The sequence below is a fragment of the Neopsephotus bourkii genome, unplaced genomic scaffold (genome assembly GCF_033783945.1).
Source record: "Neopsephotus bourkii isolate Nb327-2 ecotype Australia unplaced genomic scaffold, CSIRO-AGI_Nbou_v1 NB_580, whole genome shotgun sequence".
NCBI classification, from domain to species: Eukaryota; Metazoa; Chordata; class Aves; order Psittaciformes; family Psittacidae; genus Neopsephotus; species Neopsephotus bourkii.
Genome location: NW_026901081.1, coordinates 2,722,821 through 2,742,998, shown reverse-complemented (window position 1 = coordinate 2,742,998; position 20,178 = coordinate 2,722,821). Strand labels below are relative to the sequence as shown.

Below are 20,178 nucleotides of genomic sequence, written 5' to 3'. Positions count from 1 at the left end.
TATATATATAAAAGATCAAATATCTTCAACCAGAACAGTCACTTTCTGAATGTAGTAGGGGAAAACTCCTGCAATTCATGTGAAGGAGCCCAACTGCAATTCCTTCAATGCATTTAGGATGCATTCCTGCCTTAGGAAGAGAAGCATTTAGGATGTTGTGTGAAGGATTTGCACGATCAAGCCCACGTATCCCAGTAGCCTTTTCTTCCTCCCTTTCCCTAAAGCGATAGGGACTGTATCTTAGAATGTTGGAAGGCAGAAAACAGTAAATCCAACAGAATTTATCATGTTTTTCCCATTATATGCTGATGTAAGGAATTCTATGACTAATTTTTGGTGCTTCATAGTTGAGTACCCAATGTGAGACCTATTCTGGCTTCAGGAATAGTTCTCAGCTGAAGCTGGACATGCAGCACTTGGGGTATGGAAGCTTACTAATCACTGCTGAAAACACTCCTCACTTACTAAGCTCTTACTTTAGGTGTAAGTAACTGAGTTCCAAACAGGAAAAACCCCATGTGCTTGGGACTTGGTTGTCCCAATGCTTCAGAGTAATTTAACTTATTTTGTATATTGCAAAAGATGTATATTGCTGTGTATGACACTTAGAAGATTGTGTACAGCTTCTGGGGGAAAGAATAGAACACTAAAATAGAGAAGAGGGGTTTATAATTGACTCTGTGGTGTAAAGGCTCCGGATTGAACTGCAATGAAAAGCAAGTCCTACACCTTGGGTTTATGACTATCATTTTGTAACTGCTGGCACCCCACACCCCAGCTGAGGAGCAGGAGAGGGGACAGTAGAGCAGTTGGAGGGGACACGTGCTCAAGGAAGCACGTGTGTCTGTGGATAGATCTGCTGCTGCTCCATAGAGCCCCAAAGGGTACTGAGGAGAGCTGAGCAGAGCTGCTCTGGCCGGTCAGTTGGTTTACTTGCGCACTTGGCAGCACTTTGTGTATAGTCGGTCTCACTGGTTCCCCAGGTGCAGACAGAGCTTGCTCCTGCTGTTGGACCAGCAGCAGGAGATGGGGAATGGATGGAGGGAAGTGGAATGGAAATACGTGTATGCAAACCCATGCCTTTTGCAAGACAGGTCTTGGATAGGCCTAACAATGACTTCTGACTCCCCCTTTATAGACTGTGTTATCCAGTGGAAGGTCTGTGTTTAGGAGAATCATCCCGATACCCACCTTTTCTCATCCTGACCTTCACAGGAACAGGAAAATCTACTCGAGGTCTCCCTCCTTGTGGGAATTGGTGATGTCCCATCAGTGCAATGGGGATGTGGAGAAAACCAGGATCAGTCCACAGTGTGTTATGACAGTGTTTACCTCTGGGGACGTGGCTGGAGTCTGCACAGTTTGCTTGGTTTGTTCCTCTTGCTGTGTCCCACACAACTAAACTTAGCTTAGTCTGTCAGAACTTCAGTGATTCAATGGGGATAAAGTCCTTCTACTAAAACATACAATAGGCCTAGTTACCAGTGCACCATTTGTTAGTTAGAGCAGTTAAAAGTCCTTAATGATAACTCATCTGCTACTCAAGGTAGTGGTAGAAAAGGAAATCAGCTCATAAAGCTATAAGTCTTTAGTTTTCCACTTCATACTCAGTATATGGACTCTAAACCTCTTGTACAGCATCTTACTCCTCTACTATACTCATTAAAGTGGTACTCCTCCCCCTAACTCACATGAAAACAATCTGTTGGCAACGCCAATGTGGTTGCTTGTTCCTCCCTGTGTTTCACGACCCTCCTACAGCAGGCAGGAGATGGTGCGTGACGCTGTTGTGGGTTCGCACCACAGCTCTCCCATCAGCACAGGTCCTGTACGTGACACACGGGGTACATTCAGTGTCCTCAAGCAACACAGGACAGGTTACTTGCTACTGAACCTGTGAGAACTGGAGCAAACCTGCCAGACAGGTCTCTTCAAACTTCAGATCCACTTACAGGAAACAGGGTTTTGTCTCATTCCTGTGTTTGCAAAGGAACCTGGAGCTGCTTAAACCAGTCTCACAGTTGGCCTCAGTTCTGTTTCCTTCGGAAGCGAACGCGTCAAGTGCCGCTCTTTAGGTTGAGCTTAACCCTTGTGAGTCCTGGAACCTTGGTTTTTCAGTCTCTCTTCAATCATAACTTCCTAAAGAGAAAGGACTGAGGGGACCCATGCTCTGTCTGTGTGTGTGTGTGTGTGTATGTGTGAGAGAGAGGATGGGGAGACCCACTGAGCAAACTGGAAGCGTTATTCTTGTTGCACATAAATCGGGTGGTGCTTTCACTGTCTTTTCCCCCCCTTGGCCACACCAGGAATACCACGTGCATGCAGAACACGACGCGTTCCAACGCTTTCAGACAGAAGTCACAGCAGCCTCAGTGCTCCAAGGGTTTAACTGCAGTTGATGAACAGCTCCTGGTTTGGGATTCACAGCCCCCCGCTGTTGAAATACTGTATTCCTTGTAAATGAAGTCAGAGACATCCTCATGTTAAGGCTGGTGCCAATATTTTTGTTACTGACTCGTTCAGCGTTGTCTCTCACTACAGTCTGCTCAGAACTCTTTGTGTATAAGCTGGGCCTGAAGCCATTTTCTAGCTTGGGGGCCTCGTGTAACTTTACTTTCATAATGGGTTGGTTTTGGTTTGGTTTTTTTTTTTGTTATAATCTCTACTGTCATTTCTTTCCTATAAATATGACATGTAAATTGTCATAATAAAACAAACGTTGAAATAACGCCGTGCAGAAAGTGTGTTGAGGAAACAAGTGGGGTTTAGTGGTCACCGCACGAGTAGCTGCCCGCTGCATCTCAGCCCTCTGCCTGCCATGGGAATGGGTCACTAACTCCTGGTTTATGTTGGGTTTGTTACGGCAGCTCAGTTGATGGAGCTTTCCCTTCTCTGAGCAGCTCTGGGGAAGAGCTGATGGGTTTAGTGCTGTTGTGATGATTTTTGTGTGTGTTCCATTCTCCTACACAGTTTCTATAGCTCAGTTCATAGCGATGTTGCTCCAACCCCATAGTTCAGTGCTCGCCTTGTGCTGCAGCATCCTTTCTGTTTGCTGTTGGAGTTGTGTAACGGCTGAATTAGTGGTGGGTTCTTACAACTAGGGAGGAAATCCACCTGGGTTGTTACCAGTGTTTGTTTGCACGGGTCAGACCTGCAGCCAGCACCATCCCCAGCCACGCTGCTCCAGATACATCCATGTGGTGCTACTGAGAGAGGAGCGAGGTTCACTTCCTTAGGCTGAGATGTAAATCCATGATGTTTTAAGGCTTTAACAGGAAAAAGACAGGGAGAAGTGAATCAAAGAAAACGTGCCCAGAGAAGCTGTGGCTGCCCCATCCCTGGCAGTGTTCAAGGCCAGCTTGGACACAGGGGCTTGGAGCAAGCTGCTCCAGTGGAAGGGGTCCCTGCCCATGGCAGGGGTTGGAGCTGGATGAGCTTTAATGTCCCTTCCAACCCAAACCACTCTGATTCCATGACTCCATGAAAAGGGTGGCTTCACTCTTTATGTCTGTGGTTATAGTCAAGCTGCTGTGTGTTCCTGTAGTGATACTGCTGTGAAACCCGTTTTACATTTGCTTTTCTGATAGATTCTGGGTGTTTCAGTGTGAATCAGCTCTGCGGTGGCATCACTGCAGAGAAACAAGCTCCCTTGGGTGGCGAGTCCTACCTCCTGTCCTATGGTGACTCCTAACTCTGTGGAGGTACCTGCTGCTCTGCTTTGCCTCTGAGCACAGCTCTGGAGGACCACATTGCTCATGGACATCCAATATTCAGGCACCGGGGTGGATCCTAACTCACTGTTTAAAGCTCTTCTAACTGAGGGGGAGAGCTTTGAAATGGTGCCATTCTGTTCAGTTCATAAGCCCACCCCTCTAAACCTCTATGAGATGCAACACTCAGCACTGGGGGTGGAAGTATCTGGATCTTGTAAGCAAGGAGGATTTGGGTTTCTCCTCTCTAATCCCTCAGCCTCAAAACCAACTTCTCAGCCTGGTCTTAAACCACCTCTTTTCCTCTCTTCTCTTGCAGGGGTGGTATGTGACAGGAGACTCACTTCTGTATGCAGGAGGGCAATGAGCGCTGTACTGACTCACTGCAGCAGCTTAATTCAACTCCAACCACTTAAATCTTCATTTAGAACAATCCAAAGGAGCTGCTGTGTGATTTCCAGTGAGCTACAGAGATTGCAAGGGCTCTCCATGGCTGATAACACACAGCCATGTGAGGCAGCAGGGGCTGGACATGAGCAGGAACAGTGAGTTATAACTAAGTGGGGTGGGTGGGTGTTTCCAGGTGTTACCATCTCTTCCCACCCGCTGCTGTGGTGCATGGGGCATCGCTCCTCCAAAGGCGTGAGTGCCTCAGTGTTGTTCTCCTTCATATTTATCCTTTAAACTATTACATATTCATGAGGTTATGCAACACGCCTATGCATATTCATGGCCTATCCCAGCTTCATATTACAATGAGGTAAAAGGTCCTTGCTTACGTAGTGTCTCCTGGTGGTTGTGGGCGAGGGTCTCAAGATGAAGTAAATGCCTCTTCCCTGAACTGTTCATCTCCAGTCGTGCCTGTTCCTGGTGATTCAGTCACTGTCCAAACCCCAAAGCTGAGTTCAGCCGGTTTAGGGGTCCAGAGAAGGGGAATATCCTGGGCTGCATCAAAAGGAGCGTGACCAGCAGGTCGAAGGAGGTGATCCTGCCCCTCTGCTCTGCTCTCGTGAGACCTCACCTGGAGCACTGTGTGCAGTTCTGGTGTCCTCAACATAAAAAGGACATGGAGCTGTTGGAACAAGTCCAGAGGAGGCCACGAGGATGCTCAGGGGCTGGAGCAGCTCCTGTATGGAGCCAGGCTGAGAAAGTTGGGGCTGTTCAGCCTGGAGAAGCTGCGTGGAGACCTCAGAGCAGCTTCCAGTGTCTGAAGGGGGCCTATAGGGATGCTGGGGAGGGACTCTTCATTAGGGACTGTAGTGATAGGACAAGGGGTGATGGGTTAAAACTGAAACAGGGAAAGTTTAGATGGGATATAAAGATTCGGAAGTTCTTTCCTGTGAGGGTGCTGAGGCACTGGAATGGGTTGCCCAGGGAAGCCGTGAATGCTCCATCCCTGGCAGTGTTCAAGGCCAGGTTGGACAGAGCCTTGGGTGCCATGGTTTAGTGTGAGGTGTCCCTGCCCTGCAGGGGGGTTGGAACTGGATAATCTTAAGGTCCTTTCCAACCCTAACTATTCTATGATTCCTGTTCCTTCCTCCTATCAATAGCCTTGGTCCTCCCACCCTGTTCCGGCAAGCATGGTAAGTGTTGAGCATGCATTTGTTGAGTAAGCGGCTTAACCCTGACACCCCTGTACATCAGTTAACCTTTCGCATCAGCCCTGCCTCTGCCATTCTTCCTAAGCTATTCCAGCAGTGTTTAAATACCACTTCCTTGTGGAATTCACTTTGATTTCTGTCAGGGTGATTATTTATATGAATAATAGTTAATGTGCACAGTTAGAACCCAAAATGGGATGGGTTTGAGGAGCTTCCTAAAGCCTTTTAGAAAGCTCAGCTTAAAAGAGCCACTTCATGTTCTCATTCCCCTGGTTTTCTTCCTGTGTTTTCTACTCCCAGTATGTGCTGCTTTGCTAGTCAAGACCAGGAAGAGGTGAAGGCCTCCTTCTGTTAATACTCGGTTTATGGTTGTGAGAACCAACTGGCTTTACACACAGGTACTGAATGACTCCGTAAGTGAAGTCACACTGATGAAAGGGAAGATGAAGAGCCATGGGCGATACCCACTGGTGAGCATGGTGCTGCAGCGGGAGCATCTGCCAGCATGGAGGTGTTTGCCTGAAGCTGATGGAGTTACTGGGAGCATCCCCTGTACTTGTGCAGACCAAACACCACCAGTTATTTCCTCACCTCCTGCTGTGATCCCTGTCTCTTGGTGCACCAGCAGATGCCATAAGAAATTCGCTGCCCAAGTGGGGTCAATCCAGAGGGAGAAGCAGGAGCGGTGCTCAGGAGGGGACGGCAGCCTTCCCGTCACTGCGATCTGCAGTCCCATGGCAGCTCACCATCAGGACCAGGCCCCTGCTCCCACATCCATCCCTGCTGAGGGAAAACAACCGCATGGCCTTTAAGGAACCGAGGTCCTGTGCCCTTCCATTTCTTCTCCATGTGTAGCTCTCTGGAATTAGGGCCTGGCCATCCACCAGAGCTCCCTTTCCTGCATCCCTTAATGGTCACCGCAGAGCACAAGGTGCCCGCACACGCTCACTGCTCCCCGTGGCCCTCCTTTGGCGCTGTCCGTGCCCACCTCCGCGCTGTGCTGGTAACGAGGAGCTCACCGCAGCCCTCCGGAGGCAGCAGCCGGCCCGCAGGGCCCTGAGGTAAACCCGCAGGGCCGCCATGGTCGCGGGTGCGGGGCAGCGCCCCCCTGCGTGCGGGGCCGCGGGAGCGGAGCAGGGGGTGGCGGTGGCGGCCTCTGCGCTCAGCCCCTTCCGGCTCCTCAGTAACGGCCCCGGGGCTGTGAGCGGTGAGGGGAGAGCATGAGGGGAGAGCATGAGGGGAGAGCAGGGGTGGCCATGGGATGTGAGGGGTGGCTATGGGGGGAGATACTGAGGGGAGATGAGGGGCAGCCATGAGGGGAGAGCAGGGGTGGCCATGGGGTGTGAGGGGTGGCTATGGGGGGAGACACTGAGGGGAGAATTGAGAGCATGAGGGGAGAGCAGGGATGGCCATAGGGTGAGGGTTGGCTATGGGGGGAGATACTATGGGGAGATGAGGGGCAGCCATGAGGGGAGAGTAGGGGCGGCCATGGGGTGTGAGGGGTGGCCATGAGGGGAGACACTGAGGTGAGATGAGGGGCGCCCATAAGGGGAGAGCAGGGTTGGCCATGGGGTGTGAGGGATGGCCATGAGGGGAGACACTAAGGGGAGATGAGGGGCATCCATGAGGGGAGAGTAGGGGCGGCCATGGGGTGTGAGGGGTGGCCATGAGGGGAGACACTGAGGGGAGATGAGGGGCAGCCATGAGGGGAGAGCAGGGTTGGCCATGGGGTGTGAGGGATGCCTGTGAGGGGAGATGAGGGGCAGCCATGAGGGGTGAATTGAGAGTATGAGGGGAGAGCAGGGGTGGCCATGGGGTGTGAGGGGTGGCTGAGGGGCAGCCATGAGGGGTAGGGGCAGCAGCTATACTATGGGGAGGGAGGGGGGCTGGGGGCTGGCTGTGAGTGGGAATCATGATGGGCAGCCATGAAGCGAGCTCAGTTTGCCCCAGTGCCATGGGGCAGTGGTGGCCTTGGCAGTGCTGAGGAGCGCTTGGACTGGATGAGGTTAGAGGGCTCCTCCAACACAGTAGAGTCTAAGATGGCGGCGCCGCCGCACCATCGAGACGCGCTCTAGAGAGGCCCCGGCGGAACGGGCACTTCCGGTTCCGCCGCGGGCCGCTGGCGGAGGAAGGCGGCGGCGCCATCATGAGCTTCCTCAAGCGGTTCCCGCCGCCGGCCGAGGGTGTCCGGCACCAGCAGCCCGACACCGAGGTGGTGCTGGCGGGGCGGTCGCTGGGCGCCGGCACCCTGTACATCGCCGAGAGGTGAGCGGGGGACGGGGTGTCTGTGGGGCGGGGGTGGGTGTGATGGTGCTCGGTACCCCCGTAGGCCGCGCTGTGAGGGGCCTCCCTGAGGGATGGTGGAGCACAGGCCGGGAGCGCTGTGTGTGCGCGTGGGCTTTATGTGCGGTGTGGAACGGGCGAGGCGCTGGAGGGAAAGGAAGGGATGCAGAGGGACGTGGACAGGCTGGAGAGATGGGGCCGTGTGAACCTCATGGAGTTCAACAAGGTCCTGCTCCTGGGTCGGGGCAATCCCAGCACAAACCCAAGCTGAGGGAGACTGCGTGGAGCAGCCTGAGGAGAAGGACTTGTGGTGCTGGGTGAGGAGAAGCTCCCCATGACCCGGCTTCAGTGAGCGCTTGAGCCCAGAACCCCCCCGTGTGCTGGGCTGCACCCCCAGAGCGTGAGCAGCAGCTCAGGGAGGGGATCCTGCCCATCTGCTGTGTGAAGGGAAGACCTTAGAGCAGCTCCAGTGCCTAAAGGGGCTGCAGGAAAGCTGGAGAGGGGCTTGGGACAAGGGCCTGTAGGGACAGGCCAAGGGGAATGGCTTGAACCTGCCCGAGGGGAGACTGAGATGAGCTCTTAGGCAGAAGCTCTTCCCTGTGAGGGTGCTGAGGCGCTGGCACAGGGTGCCCAGAGAAGCTGTGGCTGCCCCATCCCTAGCAGTGTTCAAGGCCAGGTTGGAGGGGGGTTCCCACTGTTCCTGCTCTAAATTATGTTTTAAACAACACAGGAGGGAACAGCACAGCACGGGAGCCCACTGGCCAGTGCATCCAAACCCCAGCACCCTTATTCCCTTGACAGAGGAGCGGGTGATGTGGCTGTGGGTTTTCTGCTGTTAGTAACTGCTGTGGTTCTGTCAAGTCTCTTTGGTCACATTAATCATGTGGACACTGAATGTTCTCAACGGGCAGGAATCAGGCTGGTTATTCTGGAAAATGTTACCTGAGCACTTCAGAGTTTCCTTTAACTCCTCCTGCACTGTACAGTTCTAGAAGACGGTTTGTTGATTAAAGTAATTTTCCTTGCTCGTGGAAAACCCCTCTAAATAGAATGTATTTCTGCAGCAGAACAATGTGGTTAGAACAGAAACATTTAAAACGTGCAGTGAGGACTGAATTGGCTTTTAGCACCATTAGAAACCAAAGCATTTACACAGTGTCTAATATTATTTGAGAGGGGTTTTCCCCACCTTAGCTTGTTGCTGGTGTTCCTCTTGGAGCGGGATCTCTCTGTGCTTCCAGTCTCTGTTCTGTTCAGTTGTTTGCTTGCAGATACAAGGGCTTCTGTTCATACAGCATCTCCTCTCAGCATGTGTAATGTTGAGCTGCCTTGTAACTTGCTGTCAGTGGAGTTTTGTGTGAGGCACACACGTCTGCCAGCTTCCTCCCAGCATGTTTCAGCACATCACAGGGCTCTTACTGGAGGCATTTGCTGGTAATGAATAAAACCACTGGTGTTTGCAGGAGGGCTGTGCTGGGGGGAAGCTGGGCACCAGCACAAGAACTGGCCACCAGGGAGGACAATGTGGCTTTGAAGCTGTACTGACTCTGCATCAAGAGCTGTAAGCATCGAGAGCTGCCCCATTGAGGCCAGGAAGGAAATTCCTTGCTCCCACTTCACTCTTGCTCTCAGCCTGACTTCCCGAGGCAAGGAATCTTCTGTGACCTTTCCATGGGTTTTTGTCCTCAGCAAAAACTTGTAAACACCAAGTTCTGCACAAGGGGAAGTCTCACTTCCTGCCCCTCAACACTTCCGAGCACTGTGTGAGTTCATCCATCACAGACACCCAGATTTAGATGGGGTTTGATTTCTGGGCTGCTGGAAGGACACTGATCTTCAGGATATGAAGGAAGCAGCAGCCCAGTTGTGACAACCTGTGCTGGCTCTTACAGTGGTTAAAGTGAGAACAGGGGGAAGCACAAGCTATGGTACATAGCTTGTGAGGGGAGAAAACCCTACAGCCTGTCTGTGTTAGCTCTGCTGATCATAGATCTGGTTGTGTTTCTACACACAGGCCATTGTAATCCTCCAGAGATTACACTAGTAATAGAAACCACAGAACATGTGATAGTTTGAGTTACAAATCCCACTCTCAAGCTGCTGTAGTTCTCTTTGGAATGACAGATATCTACAGGGAGGAGAAAATGAAGTGATGGTGGGGGATATGCAGGGGTTAGTGCTGAGCTTCATGTCCTGTAAGAACAGGTTTCTTTTACCTCAGCCATCACTTACTGTATTAGGGCATGTCCAGGACCGTGTGTTCCCCAAGAGTGGAGTAAATGCTGTGTCCATAATTACTCAGTGTTTTGGGGTTGCTTTGCAGGTGTGACTCGGGTCCATCGCATTCCTCTGTTAGTTTCTAACTTGTCTATTTTTTCCCCTTCTCCTTGTTAGTCGCCTGTCTTGGCTGGAAAACTCCGGAGTTGGCTTCTCCTTGGATTATCCCACCATAAGTTTACACGCTGTCTCCAGGGACCTGAGTGCCTTCCCATGGGAGCACTTGTACGTCATGGTGAACGCCAGATTTGAAGGTATGCCTGGAGCATTGGTTGATGCTGCCACATGGTCCTGTGTGGCATGATTTCCCCTTCAAAACCAGTGAGTTTGGGGTTTAAAAATGCCATTCTGCGTTCAAGTATTTTCTGTTTCATTCTCTGAAGGATAAATGTTACAGTAGAGTTTTGCCCTTGTCTTGTCAGAGTTGTGTTTTGCTCTCAGCACGGTTCTCTATGACTGGAGCTTCCTGGAATCGGTTGTCTACTCCCTTACAACCACTTTAAACAGTTCATTTCCTCTGCCTTCCCCCTGTGATTCCAGCTTGAGTATCATTTCTCCTGTATGGAATGTATGTTAATGGTGCTGCCAGCGCCAGACTTGAGGAATTCCTACTGTTTCACATTAGCCTGGAAGCTTTCACTCATCTGCCACAGCTTGCTTAAAAGCCATGGAATAGCTCACATCACCAGGCTGAATGGATCTCTGTTTCCCCCAGAAGCTTTGACCATTCTTGCTGTGACCTGGAGAAAACAAACTGTCTCTTTGATTATTTGTGTGAGGGTTTTCTATAGTTTTTGATGTGTATTTGGTTTTTAATTGTCCTGGCAGACCTATCAATATCTTAAGTGTGTCATAAACTGCCGTGTCAATGGAAGAGTAATGCACGTTGAGTCTTGAGCAGGTCTCTTTCCCTTTCATGCCTGTTAGTGATTGTAGTTTAAGGTTCAAATCTGGCATTTTATTGTGCTTTAAATAATCTGTAACCTGAAAGTTCTGCAATACTGAGGAGGCAGAGGGCTTTTACATTATTAATATTCTTCATTATTTCCTCCTCTTACATTAATAACGTTCTCTGACGATCCATCACTGCAAATAACGAGGACTATGACTAAGAGGACATTTATGTGTCCAACCCCGTGGTGGCTCTTCCCCATTTTCCTTTAACTGTGTTTATTTTGAAGTAATCTGAGCCTAGTGTGACAAAAGATTTTGTTTTCTAGCTTTGAATTCATTCTGACAATGGTGGTTGAAAATATGGATATCCTGAGACGGTTCATATCTATAGATCCTTAACAGACTGATTATTGTGGGTGGGTTTTAAATACATGGGCTCTGGCTACAGTACATCTTCTCCAGCAGGTAGATCTGTTTAGTTGTCAAGTCTGTGATCTTAAAGGTCTTTTCCATATGATGCCATCACTGCCCTGCAGTTCTGAACTGCTGAATCATCTCACACTCAAACCTCTCCACTTGTTTGGCTGCAGGAGTCTCTGTTCTTTGTTGGGCAGGGGACATTTAGTTCTTCCTCTGGAAGTTTGGGTTGTGCTCTGTATGTGTGTGTGTGCGCCTCAGCCTCAGCCCTGCTTTGGGAGAAGGCACTCGGAGGTTGACTTCACTGAGAACAAAGAGCTGGGCTCAGCTGTGACACGCTGAGCCTGCGGGTGGCTGTTGGAAAAGGGTTGTGCAGCTTCCTTGGAGACTTCATTTTTGGGAGCAGCTCCCTGGCAGCTTCTTGGCTTCTTCCTGGTCTTGGTGATGCCAGTTCTGTGTGGGATAAAAGGCACTGTCAGTGGAACAGCCTTGACTGTATTCCTCTTGTTCTGTAGCACATAATTAGTGCACTTCTGAGGCTGTCAGTGCAGTGTCCCTAGCTTAGAGGGCTCAACTGCAGCCACATTTATGGGGTTTATACTTATGGAAAGAAAACCGTCAAGTTGTTGCTTACTTATCTGTGTATGTAGTGCCCAGAGGCTGGGAAACAGGGTTTTGCACAGTTGGCATTAGCTCTGGGTGTATTTCCTACCTCTGGCATCCTGCTGGCCTGCTAGGAATGTCTGAAATCAAGCAGAGATGCTCTGTAAACCTCACAGTGCTCCAGGAGAGGCCATGCTGGGAGCTGTTGCTTTCATGACAGTGATGCTCAGGATCCCTCAAGTTCAGGTGATCTAATACATGTACCTAGCATTGTGCAAGGGAATGATATAAGGAAGATATCCTTGGATACAAGGAAGAAGCTCTTCCCTGTGAGGGTGCTGAGGCGCTGGCACAGAGTGCCCAGAGAAGCTGTGGCTGCCCCATCCCTGGCAGTGCTCAAGGCCAGGTTGGACACAGGGGCTTGGAGCAAGCTGCTCCAGTGGAAGGGGTCCCTGCCCGTGGCAGGGGTTGGAGCTGGATGAGCTTTAAGGTCCCTTCCAACCCAAACCAGTCTGGGGTTCTATGATAATCAGTGGGGATTGTGAGGGTTCAGAATCAGGCAGTTTTCCTGCAGTATGTGAATAATCCTGTGGCTGTTGCATGACAATTGCTTCTGCATGACAAGTGGTGTTGAGGTGCTGTGGGAGGACCTCATGTATCGTATCCATCCTGTGGGTGGGAGTGGGTTGGTTTGTGCCTCTCCAGGTTTCTGATGTGGTTATCTGTGTTTTCAGAAATAAACATGTTTCTCTTAAATCTTTCCATTTCCTAAAGAGGCGGAGACAAAAGAGGCTCCTGTGGCTGAAGGGGAGGAGGAGGAAGAAGACAGCGATGATGATGCTGAACCCATTGCAGAGTTCAGATTTGTACCTAGTGACAAATCAGCCTGTAAGTGAAGAGGGAAAACTGGTCTAATGTAAAGTCCTGGCTGTATGTGGAAGACAGTGGGGTATAGAGATGGGAATGATATCATCCCTTAGGGTCCTTCTCTAATAATTTGATTTCTGTGTGCTGAAAAGAGCAAAGTAAAGTGTTTTATCCCGCCTGAAGCTGCAATAATTCAAGCAGCTGCTTCTCAAGGAAAATTCCAACGCTTAAAAATAGAGACTTCAAATAGACAACAAAGATAACCTTATCTATGCACATTTGCAGAGAACCTGTATGGGAAACAGCTGATGAAATACAAATTCAGTGAGACTTGAGTCAGCAACAGTCTCATTAGGAACATGCTGATGCCCAGAGGCTCCCACTGGGAAACAGTTGTGTCCCATCTGGTGTGGAGCATACAGCTGGATCCAGGAGTCAAGAATCTTATGTGTGAGATGTTGTGGGAATCCTATAGTGGATAACACAGACTGAATGGTCCAGAGATACACCTTTATAAAGGTCCCCAAGACAGGAGGGATGTGGAGCTGTTGGAGCAAGTCAGGAGGAGGCCATGGAGCTGCTGCGAGGGCTGGAGCAGCTCTGCTCTGGAGCCAGGCTGAGAGAGCTGGGCTGGGGCAGCCTGGAGAAGAGAAGGCTCCTGAAGGGGAGACCTTAGAGCAGCTCCAGTGCCTAAAGGGGCTGCAGGAAAGCTGGAGAGGGGCTTGGGACAAGGGCCTGTAGGGCCAGGCCAAGGGGAATGGCTTGAACCTGCCCGAGGGGAGACTGAGCTGAGCTCTTAGGCAGAAGCTCTTCCCTGTGAGGGTGCTGAGGCGCTGGCACAGGGTGCCCAGAGAAGCTGTGGCTGCCCCACCCCTGGCAGTGTTCAAGGCCGGGTTGGACACAGGGGCTTGGAGCAAGCTGCTCCAGTGGAAGGGGTCCCTGCCCATGGCAGGGGTTGGAGCTGGATGAGCTTTAAGGTTCTTTCCAGCGCAAACCAGTCTGGGATTCTGTGAAATAAATGGGAAAATGCTGTTCAGAGGGTAAAGCTCCAGGCTGGATCTGGAAAACCTGTTTTGTTTCTTGCCTGGCTGCAGCTTGTGGGGTGCTGTTTCAAATACACATTCAGTGGGGGTTCTCGTAAAGGAATGTTCTTAGTCTTTTTGCTCTTTCCGTCTCTCTTGCCTGCTGTGGTGGCTATTGATGGATAAACAAGGGAGGTTTGTGTGTGTTTGTGTCCCTGCAGTGGAAGCCATGTTTTCAGCTATGTGTGAATGCCAAGCTCTGCATCCAGACCCAGATGATGAAGATTCAGACAACGACTATGAAGGGGAGGAGTATGATGTTGAGGCCCATGGTTTGTAACACTTCTTCCTTTGGCATACCTGCCAGCACCTCCATACCTGTTGCCTGTCATAGTTTGGTCTCTTTAGAAGTTTCTTGTTCGTTGCTCCTCTTGGTGAAACATTAATTTGCGAGAGGCACATAAACCAACTCAAAATCTGAAGGGAATCTTGTCACAAATCACTGGAATTCAGCAAAAACATTGTTCTCGTGCTCAAAAGCCCCAAGACACCAGTATCAACCTTTGCTGGTCCCGGTGGATGTGTTTGCAGAGGTGTGTGCTCAGTTCACATCACTGTGTTTGCTCTGTAACTGACGTGAGCAGCCTTTTAGTCTGAGCTGGCTCATCTGAACATAATTTACCTGTCTTCTTGTTCCTCCTCCCCTGCTTGATGCAGGCTCCTGAACCCCTGATAAACACCAGCTTGTCTCCACAGAGCTACAGCAAGGTGACATCCCCAGCTTCTACACCTATGAAGAAGGGTTGTCGCATTTAACTGCAGAAGGACAGGCCACGCTGGAGAGGTTAGAAGGCATGTTAGCCCAGTCTGTCAGCAGCCAGTACAACATGGCTGGAGTCAGAACAGAAGACTCAATAAGGGAGTTTGAAGGTAAGAAATGCTTTTGTTTTCATACTATTGCAGAATTCCAGGTTGGAAAGGATCTTGAGGATCATTTGGTCCAATCTTTCTTGGGGAAGGCATGACCTAGACTAGATGGCTCAGCACCCTGCCCAGCCCTGTCTTAACAGTGTCCAGTGTTGGGGAATCCACCACCTCCCTGGGGAGATTATTCCAATGGCTGGTTGGAATCTCCCCAGGAGTAACTTGTGCCCATCACCCTTGTCTTTTCCATGGGACTCCATGTAAAAAGGGAGTCTCCATCTTAGTAGCCACCCTTTAAATACTGGAACATGGGGATAAGGTCTCCCCTGAGCCTTCTTTGCCACAGCTGCTCACTGTTCACTCCTATGGAGCTTGTTTCCTCCAGGTCCTTTTCCCAGAGCTGCTGTAGCCAGGCACATCCCAGGCTGTGCTGCACTCTGGGACTGGGTTTTCCCAGGTGCAAGACGTGACACTTGGCCTTGCTGAGCTCCATCAGGTTCTTGTTACCCCACTCTTCAGCCTGTCCAGCTCATCCTGCAGGGTGGCTCCCCCTTTCCAAGTGTCTGCTTCCTCACTTAGCTTGGTGTCATCAGCAGACTTCATCAGGGAACATTTGGTCCCATCACTCAGATACCTTATGAAGACATTAAGCAGCACTGGACCCAATATCAGTCCCTGGGGTACCCCACTGGTGAGAGGTTCCCACTTGGAGAAGTAGCTGCTCATCACCACCCTTGGGGTGCAACCTATCAGCGAGATCCCACCCACTGCATGGACCACTTGTCCAGACCATAACCCATCAGGTTCTTTAGGAGGAGGTTGTAGGAAACCCTGTCAAAAGCCTTGGAGAAATCCAGGTAGGCAGCATCCACCACTCACCCCACATCAGCGTTGTCATAGAAGTCCACAAGATTCATCGGGAAAGATACTAAGGCCCGGATGAGAGCAGTGGTTCTGCAGTCTGGCTCCTGTTAGAGCACGGTTAAAGCTATTCAAAGGAATCACGCAGCCATTTGCTACACTAAAACTTCATTTAAAGATGAAATAGTTTAACTCTGGCATTTAAGTCATTTCAGTAAGATGGGGTGAGATGAGGTGGTGGGAAGCAGTGATGGCTTCAAGTGACCACCTGATGGAGCTGGAACAAACCCACACCTGGGAGCACATCAGTGTTTCCATAGAACCTTGCAGAGGAGTTTCCTGTCCTGGCCATCTCCTGTCAACAGAGGGCACCCGCTCCCTTTGCTGTGTTAACATCACCCGCTGGTGTGTGGTGGTGTGTAGCCTTGGCTGTTCTGTTTTCAGATGGGATGGAGGTGGACATAGCACCGGTAGTTGCAGGGCAGTTTGAAGATGCAGAAGTCGATCACTGAGGAGGCCGTGTGCTGCTGTAAGTCATGCTTTCCAACCCTTTTCAGTATGCAGAGCCTTCTGTCTTTGTGATGTGTATAATGCACATGATCCCAGATTTCCTGCAAGGAAGATGTTGGAATGATGGTGGCTTAGAGAAGGAGAAGGTAGCTGTAGTTAGTGCAGATGTGGAAAGATGTTCAGTGATCTGTCCAAGATTGCCTGTTGGTGTAAACAGTCACCTGCACGGAGGTGCCTGTCTGGAAGTTCAGCCCTTCATTAAACTGTCCCATCTCAAAGGCTCTTAGATGCTGGAGCTATTGCTAGGAAGTTATGGCCTTAGTGTCTGTTATTTCAGTGTGCAGGAATTCCGAGGCCTTCCAATGGGATGGAACACTTGACAAGTGCTGTGAGTCATAGAATCATAGAATAGTTAGGGTTGGAAAGGACCTTAAGATCATCAAGTTCTAACCCCCCTGCCATGGGCAGGGACACCTCACACTAAACCATGGCACCCAAGGCTCTGTCCAACCTGGCCTTGAACACTGCCAGGGATGGAGCATTCACAACCTCCCTGGGCAACCCATTCCAGTGCCTCACCACCCTAACAGGAAAGAATTACCTCCTTATATCCAATCTAAACTTCCCCTCTTTAAGTTTTAACCCATCACCCCTTGTGCTGTCACTACAGTGCATCTCTTCCTTTACTGCAGCAGAGCAGGAACAGTTGCTGCTAAAGCTACTGAGCAATCTGGATGGGGTTGTTGGAGACAACACCCTGCTTAGGTGGTTGTGCCAGTGACCATCACCTGCACTGCTTTTCTCCTGTTGGTGGCATTACAGACATGCCAGTGTTTCCTTGGCACTGGGAGGAGATGGAGAGCAGCTCATTCTGGGACTGTATGGAGATGCACAGGCACAACAGGGTGGTGATTGCAGCCCTGCTGCAGCAGTGCTCACCAATGCAGTGTTTGCCTGTGCTGCTGAAGCAGTGGTGTGTTGTCCCAGTTCTTCTGCCTCTCTCAGGAGAGGCTGCCAGGCACAGAACCATCCCACTTGGCATGCTGGAGAAAACAGTTGTGGGCAGTGTATGAAAGGTCAGGGAGGAAGAAGGAAAGGGCAGGGGAGGAAAGGGACACAGGAAAGTGACATGCTGAAAAATTCAGTGGAAATGGGGCAGGAATTGGTTTGGGACTACACTGGGAGAGAGGCTGCAGCCCCTGAGAGAGGCTGTTGTGGAGCAGTGATGCACATCTGCTTCCCTCCTCTGCTCCTCCTTTGCCTTTGCTGTTAATACTCCTGCAGTAAATCTCTGAGTAGCTCTGTGCTCACTGATGTCAACCACTGCTGTGGGTCCTGAGTTAGTGTTTATTGCTGAGTGCAAGAGCTCAAACCTTGCCCACCCTGGGAAGGACTTTGCAGTACAGGGAGTTCTTTCTCCCCATAAAAGTCAAGATACTGGCTGCCCCATTGGACTTAAGTTGATAAAGGAAACTCTTCAGCTGTGGATGAAGAGCATATTAGTGAATGGGAAGCTTGGCTCTGATGATTCCATCTCCAAGATGATTTTGGTCTGTGTTTTAATTGTGCTGTTGAAAAGTCAAATTTGAATGTGTATTTGAATACTTGGTCAGGATTAAGGAGCGTTAGTGGCTGGTGGCAGGTCTCTAAGGAGCCTGAAGTGCTGGTGGAGGTGGTGTTGACTGATCTCCTAGCAAAGCACCAAATCCACTCTGTAAGCAGTTGTTTTGGTCAGAGGAGTTATTCCTGCTGCTTAATCTGTGCCTTCCGTGGGGCTGCAGGTGGCTGGGGGGGATTAATGCTGTGAGAGGTGACTGGGTAGGGAGTCTGCTGTCCTGCTTGTCCTTGTCCTTACTGGTCAGAGCTGAGGAGCTGGTCCCTGCCAGGGCTGATCAAGTGATGTGCACGTGCAGTGACGCAGTTCCAGGTAGCAGCTCAGGAGCTGTGGGTCTGATGGGCCTTTCTAAACCAGCCTGAATGCATTTATGATGTTATTTAAGTAAGTTCAGAACTCTGGGATGTACAGCAGCAATAAATAACTGAAGGTGCCAGTTGACAAGAACAGCTCTTAGAGACCTGTGCTAATGAGTTTGAGCATGAGGAGGAGGGCAGCTTAGTTCTACACTCTGTAAACAGCAGAGAGGGAGCATGCTCTTCTGATCTTAGTGCTGAATCACTGCTGTGATCTTGTCTGTGAGCCCATTTAACCCTCTGAACCACAAAACCACTGTGCAAGAACATGTTGGTGGTGACCTGTTAGGGAGCAGAACACTGCCCTGCTGCTGAAGCGATGCCCTTGTGGGCTGCTCATGTTGCCTATCCCTGCTCATTACCCAAATGAGATGTGGCAGTTACCCACCAAAGCCCTGGAGGCTTGCTGCTGGTTCACGTGGGATGCTTCCACTGGTGTTTAATGAGCACATCACGAGTTGCAGTTTGTTGTTCTGGAGTGACCAGCGTGGCTGTGCATGGTGGTGCAGTGGGTTGTCCTTAGCTGACCCGAGCTTAGAGCTGCTGCCAAAGATGTTCAGCCCTTGTGAAAATCAAAGTGGGTTTGCAGTGAAGTGCTGTCCCCTGTGCTGCAAACAATGAGTAACTATGACTTTGTAAAGATAAATAACCTTTATTTTAATCATGTAAACCTGGTGTCTTGTATCTTTCAGATTCCTCTTGTGGCACTTGCAGAATAAGCTGTAAAACTGAAGGCATGGCAGTGACTATCAGGAGTTAACCTTTCTTTTAATGACCTAAGCTTCAGACATCCAAGGTCTTAAAAATGCTTTTATAGATGTTTAAACCAGGGTTTGACATTTGTGACCACTATGGGGTTATTTAAGCAGCCACAACCAACCAACCAACCCAATAAAACCTCTTTGCATCTAACACTTGAATGGGGCTAATCAGGGGGCATTCAGAGAAGCCTTTGTAGGAGTTCTGGGACTTGAGAAATCCAACTGTAAGTAGAACAATTTTAGATTGTCCTGGAATTCCCCATATTTTTGTACCTGTTCATTGAGGTGGGTAAAATGGGACTAGAAATGTTACAAAGCTGGACTAAAAGGACACAGGGTCAGCCGGGGACTGAAAGCAAAGCTACATGTAATGCCCCTCAAGTGACTGGGGTCCGTTCAGTGCTATCCCTTTCATTTCTTTGAGAGCAGGGTTTGGGTGGGAGAGGAGATGGACTAAGAGTGTAAAGTCCTGAAAGAGGGAACTGTTTTGTGTCTTTGTATCACATGTTAACAATGTTGTGAAATAAACTAAGATTTCTTTTATATCTCACAACCAGCTCAGTGCTGCAGCTCTCAGTCCTTTCCTTCAGCAACTGGTGACTCTGAGCCCACGTCCTTTGGGTTTGGCACGTTCTGGTAGAGTACAAAGTCCAGTGAAGCCTGGGCCACCTGCATGTGAGAACAAAGGGGCAGAACGTATTCAGAGGGCACCTGTAATACAGAATTAGTCTGACCCATCCCAAACTTGGGAACCCAGATTTAGATGGCCAAAGCCTGGTCCTGCTGCAACTTTCCCTGCTTCAGCTCTGGCTGCTGGTAGCTTTGCCATGGGGCAGTGTCAGCACATTCAAGTGTTTCACCTCCCAGCATTCAAATGAAAGTTGTTCCTGATTTTCATTTGATTTCAAGTTGACTTGTGGATGGTTTTCAGTAGTGATATGTTGGTAGATGAGCAGTTTTCTTTACCAGCCCCGCACTCTTGCAGCCGCTTTGAATGGTCCTGCTCTGCTCAGCACGTTGGGACATGGTGTGATTTCAAGGTACGTGAAAATTATAACTACCCTTGATGAATATTCAGTAAGAATTGCAGCCAAATTAGTGATGGTTTAATAGTGGTGTGAACTTGACATTGCTGAATACATTGGGTATTCAGTGTTATACAAGACATTCTAGAAGAATGTCTTCACTAGCCCCTTTGTATACATAAATTGGAATCATGGAATGGTTTGGGTTGAAGGGACCTTAAAGCTCCTCCAGCTCCAATCCCTGCCACAGGCAGGGACCCCTTCCACTGGAGCAGCTTGCTCCAAGCCCCTGTGTCCAACCTGGCCTTGAGCACTGCCAGGGATGGGGCAGCCACAGCTTCTCTGGGCACCCTGTGCCAGCGCCTCAGCACCCTCACAGGGAAGAGCTTCTGCCTAAGAGCTCAGCTCAGTCTCCCCTCGGGCAGGTTCAAGCCATTCCCCTTGGCCTGTCC

General features: G+C 50.0%; 1 protein-coding gene across 1 annotated transcript; it reads left to right on the top strand.

The window, feature by feature from the left end:
* Positions 1-7,402: 7,402 nt before the first annotated feature.
* Positions 7,403-19,257, top strand: CLNS1A (chloride nucleotide-sensitive channel 1A). The gene is made up of 7 exons (XM_061351374.1): positions 7,403-7,576; positions 9,989-10,125; positions 12,560-12,673; positions 13,896-14,006; positions 14,431-14,604; positions 15,904-15,988; positions 18,633-19,257. Exons 1-6 carry the CDS (start codon positions 7,458-7,460, stop codon positions 15,969-15,971), a joined length of 723 nt encoding a protein of 240 aa, XP_061207358.1. The 5' UTR covers positions 7,403-7,457; the 3' UTR covers positions 15,972-15,988; positions 18,633-19,257.
* Positions 19,258-20,178: the final 921 nt, after the last annotated feature.

Bases quoted from the DNA above. Each gene is read 5' to 3' on its own strand.
- CLNS1A (XM_061351374.1), top strand. From the start codon at position 7,458: ATGAGCTTCCTCAAGCGGTTCCCGCCGCCGGCCGAGGGTGTCCGGCAC. The intron at 7,577-9,988 runs GTGAGCGGGGGA...TCTCCTTGTTAG, and splicing joins ACCCTGTACATCGCCGAGAG to TCGCCTGTCTTGGCTGGAAA. The intron at 12,674-13,895 runs GTAAGTGAAGAG...GTGTCCCTGCAG, and splicing joins ACCTAGTGACAAATCAGCCT to TGGAAGCCATGTTTTCAGCT.